General features: G+C 39.1%; 1 protein-coding gene across 1 annotated transcript; it reads left to right on the forward strand.

Annotated features, from left to right (window-relative positions):
- Positions 1 to 194: 194 nt before the first annotated feature.
- On the forward strand, positions 195 to 6,794 carry LOC311072692 (gap junction epsilon-1 protein). Its single transcript, XM_084097880.1, has 3 exons — positions 195 to 279; positions 4,889 to 5,071; positions 6,090 to 6,794. Exons 1-3 carry the CDS (start codon positions 241 to 243, stop codon positions 6,492 to 6,494), a joined length of 627 nt encoding a protein of 208 aa, XP_083954006.1. The 5' UTR covers positions 195 to 240; the 3' UTR covers positions 6,495 to 6,794.
- The last annotated feature ends 343 nt before the right edge of the window (positions 6,795 to 7,137 follow it).

Below are 7,137 nucleotides of genomic sequence, written 5' to 3' on the forward strand. Positions count from 1 at the left end.
AATGGGGATTATGTGAGGAGCACATGTTCAGTTCTTTTGTTTTTGCCTTTTTGTTGTCTTTTTGTACCTCATGGGTAAATCGATGAAGGTAGAGCAGATGAAAGGGAAAATGCATTGACCGGAGCTGCACAGGTCAACAGGAACAGCAGCGTTTGAGCTGGAGCTCAGCAGAAGGACACAGGTCTGAAATGAGGGCAAAGCATTACAGAGTATTTGAACTTAAAGAAAAAAGACATTATCATGTCCTTAAACTACATCAAGAACTTTTACGAGGGATGCGTAAGTAAGACAGAACTAATGTGTGCTGGTGATGTTTTTATTTGCATTTTTCCTTTCCTTTATTATTTTTTGTTGCAAAATCAAGTTAAGTTCTCTGCATTGATTATATTCTGTTTTAATGGATGCTTTTAATTTATTGTAATAAATTAGTGACAGCCTTGCTAACAGATTTTGTGTGTGTTTGTGTGTGTGAATTTTGAGTAAACATTTGATTTCAGCAGTTTGTTTGTCTCAATTTTTGTACATATTTGCTTGAGGTCTTCTTTACTTTCAGAGTTACTTTGTCTTGTAATTCAGTACAGCCACGTTTATATGGACACCTGTATGATGAATCCGAACATAGTATTTACCGGAACACTAAATAAAGAGCGTTTATATGTCACAAAAGGGATACATATGCTTCAAAAGGGATAGTTCACTCAAAAATGAAAATGCTGTCATTAATTACTCGCCCTCAAGTCGTTCCAAACCGGTAACACTTTCATTCATCTTCGAAACACAAATGAAGATATTTTTAATGAAATCTGAGAGCTTTGTCCCTCCATTGACAACAACCACTTTGAAAAAGTTCATAAAGAGATTGTAAAACTAATCCATATGAATTGAGCTGGTTTAGTCCAAAATTTCTGAAGAGACTTGATCGCTTTATATGATGAACAGATGGAATTTAGGCTTTTATTCATATATAAACATTGATCAACAAACATAAACATTTCAACCGAACCTGGTTGACGCACAAGAAGGCTGGATCCGAAAACTCAGGCAGCTAGTCAGCGCACAAAGCTATGAAACAGTTTAATGAGTGAGCTTTGGTGAGAACTAAACAAATATTGATTTACTACAGAAGTCATTTTTTGAGGATGGCGTCCTCGCAAACTGACCAACAACCGCAACTTTTAGACACCATCTTTCTTTTTCTAGCTCAACTGTCTCCGAATGGAAAGCGCACATGATTGTGGGAAGTCAAAGGCAGTGAAGGACACATCTACTGTATGTTGTCTTCAAAAATCCATCAGATGAAGGAGAAAGGAAGGCAACATTTTTACATTTTCTGAAGCCCAAACGTGCTGTGTAACACAAGAATGAACCTCATTGGTTCTTGAGGAAGCTTAAACGTGCTGCGTTACACGATATTGAACGTCACTGGTTCTTGCTGAAGCTCAAATGTGCTGCGTAACACGAGAATGAACGTCATTGGTTCTTGCTGAAGCTCAAACGTGCTGCATAACACGAGAATTAACCTCATTGGTTCTTGAGGAAGCTTAAACGTGCTGCGTAACACGATATTGAACGTCATTGGTTCTTACAGAAGCTCAAACGTGCTGCGTAATGCGAGAACGAACCTCATTGGTTCTTGTGGAAGCTCAAACGTGCTGCGTAACACGAGAATGAATCTCATTGGTTCTTACAGAAGCTCAAACGTGCTGCGTAACACATGAATGAACCTCATTGGTTCTTACAGAAGCTCAAAAATGCTGCGTAATGCGAGAACGAACCTCATTGGTTCTTGCTGAAGCTCAAACGTGCTGCGTAACACGAGAATGAACCTCACTGGTTCTTACAGAAGCTCAAACGTGCTGCGTAATGCGAGAACGAACCTCATTGGTTCTTGTGGAAGCTCAAACGTGCTGCGTAACACGAGAATGAATCTCATTGGTTCTTACAGAAGCTCAAACGTGCTGCGTAACACAAGAATGAGCCTCATTGGTTCTTGTGGAAGTTCAAACGTGCTGCGTAACACGAGAATGAACCTCATTGGTTCTTACAGAAGCTCAAACGTGCTGCGTAACACAAGAATGAGCCTCATTGCTTCTTGCTGAAGCTCAAACGTGCTGCGTAACACGAGAATGAACCTCACTGGTTCTTACAGAAGCTCAAACGTGCTGCGTAATGCGAGAACGAACCTCATTGGTTCTTGTGGAAGTTCAAACGTGCTGCGTAACACGAGAATGAACCTCATTGCTTCTTGCTGAAGCTCAAACATGCTGCGTAACACGACAATGAACCTCATTGGTTCTTACAGAAGCTCAAACATGCTGCGTAATGCAAGAACGAACCTCATTGGTTCTTGTGGAAGTTCAAACGGGCTGCGTAATGCGAGAACGAACCTCATTGGTTCTTGCTGAAGCTCAAACGTGCTGCGTAACACATGAATGAACCTCATTGGTTCTTACAGAAGCTCAAACGTGCTGCGTAACACATGAATGAACCTCATTGGTTCTTACAGAAGCTCAAAAATGCTGCGTAATGCGAGAACGAACCTCATTGGTTCTTGTGGAAGCTCAAACGTGCTGCGTAACACGAGAATGAACCTCACTGGTTCTTACAGAAGCTCAAACGTGCTGCGTAATGCGAGAACGAACCTCATTGGTTCTTACAGAAGCTCAAACGTGCTGCGTAATGCGAGAACGAACCTCATTGGTTCTTGTGGAAGCTCAAACGTGCTGCGTAACACGAGAATGAACCTTATTGGTTCTTACAGAAGCTCAAACGTGCTGCGTAACACGAGAATGAACCTCACTGGTTCTTACAGAAGCTCAAACGTGCTGCGTAACACGAGAATGAACCTCACTGGTTCTTACAGAAGCTCAAACGTGCTGCGTAATGCGAGAACGAACCTCATTGGTTCTTGTGGAAGTTCAAACGTGCTGCGTAACACGACAATGAACCACATTGGTTCTTACAGAAGCTCAAACATGCTGCGTAATGCAAGAACGATCCTCATTGGTTCTTGTGGAAGCTCAAACATGCTGCGTAACACAAGAATGAACCTCACTGGTTCTTACAGAAGCTCAAACGATCCTCATTGGTTCTTGTGGAAGCTCAAACGTGCTGCGTAACACGAGAATGAACCTCATTGGTTCTTACAGAAGCTCAAACGTGCTGCGTAACACATGAATGAACCTCATTGGTTCTTACAGAAGCTCAAACGTGCTGCGTAATGCGAGAACGAACCTCATTGGTTCTTGTGGAAGCTCAAACGTGCTGCGTAACACGAGAATGAACCTTATTGGTTCTTACAGAAGCTCAAACGTGCTGCGTAACACGAGAATGAACCTCACTGGTTCTTACAGAAGCTCAAACGTGCTGCGTAATGCGAGAACGAACCTCATTGGTTCTTGTGGAAGTTCAAACGTGCTGCGTAACACGAGAATGAACCTCATTGCTTCTTGCTGAAGCTCAAACATGCTGCGTAACACGACAATGAACCACATTGGTTCTTACAGAAGCTCAAACATGCTGCGTAATGCAAGAACGAACCTCATTGGTTCTTGTGGAAGCTCAAACGTGCTGCGTAACACGAGAATGAACCTCATTGGTTCTTGTGGAAGCTCAAACGTGCTGCGTAACACGAGAATGAACCTCACTGGTTCTTACAGAAGCTCAAACATGCTGCGTAATGCAAGAACGAACCTCATTGGTTCTTGTGGAAGTTCAAACGTGCTGCGTAACACATGAATGAACCTCATTGGTTCTTACAGAAGCTCAAACGTGCTGCGTAACACATGAATGAACCTCATTGGTTCTTACAGAAGCTCAAACATGCTGCGTAATATGAGAATGAGCCTCACTGGTTCTTGCTGAAGCTCAAACATGCTGCGTAACGTGAGAATGAACCTCATTGCTTCTTGCAGAAGCTCAAACATGCTGCGTAACACGAGAATGAACCTCATTGCTTCTTGCTGAAGCTCAAACGTGCTGCGTAACACGAGAATGAACCTCATTGCTTCTTGCTGAAGCTCAAACATGCTGTGTAACACGAGAATGAGCCTCATTGGATCTTACAGAAGCTCAAACATGCTGCGTAACACGAGAATGAGCCTCATTGGTTTTTGCAGAAGCTCAAACGTGCAGCGTAACATGAGAATGAACCTCATTGGTTTTTGCAGAAGCTCAAACGTGCTGCATAACATGAGAATGAACCTCATTGGTTTTTGCAGAAGCTCAAGCGTGCTGCGTAACACGAGAATGAACCTCATTGCTTCTTGCTGAAGCTCAAACGTGCAGCGTAACACGAGAATGAGCCTCACTCGTTCTTGCTGAAGCTCAAATGTTCTGCATACCATGAGAATGAACCTCATTGGTTTTTGCAGAAGCTCAAACGTGCTGCGTAACACGAGAATGAGCCTCACTGGTTCTTGCTGAAGCTCAAATGTTCTGCATACCATGAGAATGAACCTCATTGGTTCTTACAGAAGCTCAAACATGCTGCGTAATGCGAGAACGAACCTCATTGGTTCTTGTGGAAGCTCAAACATGCTGCGTAACACGAGAATGAGCCTCATTGGTTCTTGCTGAAGCTCAAACGTGCTGCATAACACATGAATGAACCTCATTGGTTCTTGCTAAAGCTCAAACGTGCTGCGTAACACGAGAATGAGCCTCATTGGTTCTTGCAGAAGCTCAAACATGCTGCGTAACACATGAATGGACCTAATTGGTTCTTGATGAAGCTCAAACGTGCTGCTTCAACAACAGCATCAGCTTGTTTTGTGCATCATTGCGCCATTTCTACGTCATTGCACATGCGCAAAATTTTCCATAAAACCGATTGTAATCAGAATATACTGCTCCATGTAAACGCACCTATACTGTTTTCATTTTGTAGCTCCGGCCTCCAACTGTGATTGGTCAATTCCACACCCTGTTTTTTGGCTCCATCCGCATGTTCTTCCTGGGTGTTCTGGGATTTGCGGTTTATGGGAATGAGGCTCTTCACTTCAGCTGTGACCCCGAAAGAAGGGAGCTCAACCTCTTCTGTTACAATCAGTTCAGACCTGTAACACCCCAGGTAAAGTTTAAAGGTCATTTTTAAGATAAAAATGAAAGTCTGAAAATGGAATGTATCTCAGTTATTTATCAAAAGTCCAGTTATAAAAAGGTTGAACAGTGTTCTCAGGACAACAGTATTTTACATAAATTTCAGGTGCAGTTTAACATTTGTAATTGTATTATTCATACTCTCTGTTGGCCCAAACTATGTGTAGGTTTACCTTATCCATTTTTGTTTTTCATTACTTTTGCTCTGCATTATCATTTTTATTGTTTTATTTTATTTTAAACGAAATGCTAAAAAGCGATTGAGACTGTGACAACATGCCCCGTTATTGGGGCATTTTATTTATTTATTTTGTACACTTCCAGTCAAAAGTCTGTAATAGTTTCTGTGATGAGAAAGGTAAATTAATTGTTAAACCAGTGGTGCTTGCTTAATATGTTTGTGTAAATGTGATACACTAGCCTACCATTTAAAGTTTGGGCTACGTAAAATTAAAAAAGAAACAAAGAAAGAAATGAATATTTTACTTAGCAAGGATGCATTAAATCAATGAAAAGTGACAGTAAATACATTTATAATTTTACAAATATATATATATATATTTCAAATAAATGCTGTTCTTTTGATTTGTCTATTTATCAAATATTTTTTATTTATTTTTTACTTATTTATGTATTTATTTATTCTTTGCAGTCAAAAATGTAAGCTTACAAAATAGAAATATTCATTGGAGAAAATGTGACAACTAGCCCCAATCTATGCATCATCACACTGTAATAAAAAAAAAGTTTTATTTTAACTGTAAAATATTGTAAAAACACTACAGAAAAAAAAAAACTGATAATAGGTTAACAGTAAGTTTTATACTGTGAAATGTCCAGGTTGTTTGGTAAATATGTTTACATTTTTACTGTATTTTTTTTTTTTTACGACCACAGCTGCCAGGATTTTTTTGCAAACAATGGGAATTTTATTTTACAGTGCAATTAAGTTATGTTTTTTTTTTTTTTTTTTTTTTTTTTTTTTGCAGGTGTTTTGGGCCCTGCAGCTAGTGACGGTTCTCGTTCCAGGGGCCGTGTTTCATCTGTATGCCGCATATAAAAACATAGATCAAGAGGATATTCTGGAACGATCAACATACACAGTGTTCTACATCATTTCTGTACTGTTACGAATCGTCCTGGAGATGGCAGCATTCTGGCTCCAGAGTCGTCTCTTTGGATTCCTGGTTCATTCGCTGTACTTCTGTGACGCCAGTTCACTAGAGAAGACATTAAACTTCACCAAGTGTATGGTTCCAGAGCACTTTGAAAAGACCATCTTCCTCAGTGCAATGTACATTTTCACCATTATCACCCTGATTCTGTGTATGGCTGAGATTTTTGAAATCCTCTGCAGAAGGTTGGGCTATTTAACAAATCAATTACAATCGTAAACTTCAAAATAACAAACAAAAGAATGCAAATTTAGATAATTTTCACATCATCAAACTGCATGATTGCATGGCATCCATCCAGGTGTTTACATTATTCTCTACCTCACTGTCAATAAAACACTGTGAGACGCAGAAATAACTGTTTGTAAATATTTTGCACTATAATAATCGTATTACGTAATTTTACGTATTCTCTAACATAATCACTGCGTAATGCTGACTGTTATTTCTTTTAATACTTTTGTCATTAAACTTAATTGTATTATGTATTATTGTAGATGTATGTCATTGCAAACATTAAATCTCATTAATCACTCATGACCACATATGGAGTCTTAAATTCATTAGAAAATTCCCAATTAAATTTTTTACTGAAATTAATATATAATTTGTAATGAAAGCTGATAATGAACAATACTTATACAGCATTTATTATTCTTAGTTATTGTTGATTTAAACATTTACTAATACATTGTTAAAACCAAAAGTTGTATTTGTACAAAGGGGAATTATTACTGTAATAAATGTATTGCTCATTGTTCATGTTGGTGAATGTTAACAAATCGAGACCTTATTGTAAAGAGTTACCAAACAAAATAATGCAAAAAGAAGCATATAGTAATGTGCTAAAGTACTTTATATG

This window comes from Abramis brama (genome assembly GCF_963993115.1).
Source record: "Abramis brama genome assembly, chromosome: 21".
In the NCBI taxonomy this organism is placed as follows: domain Eukaryota; kingdom Metazoa; phylum Chordata; class Actinopteri; order Cypriniformes; family Leuciscidae; genus Abramis; species Abramis brama.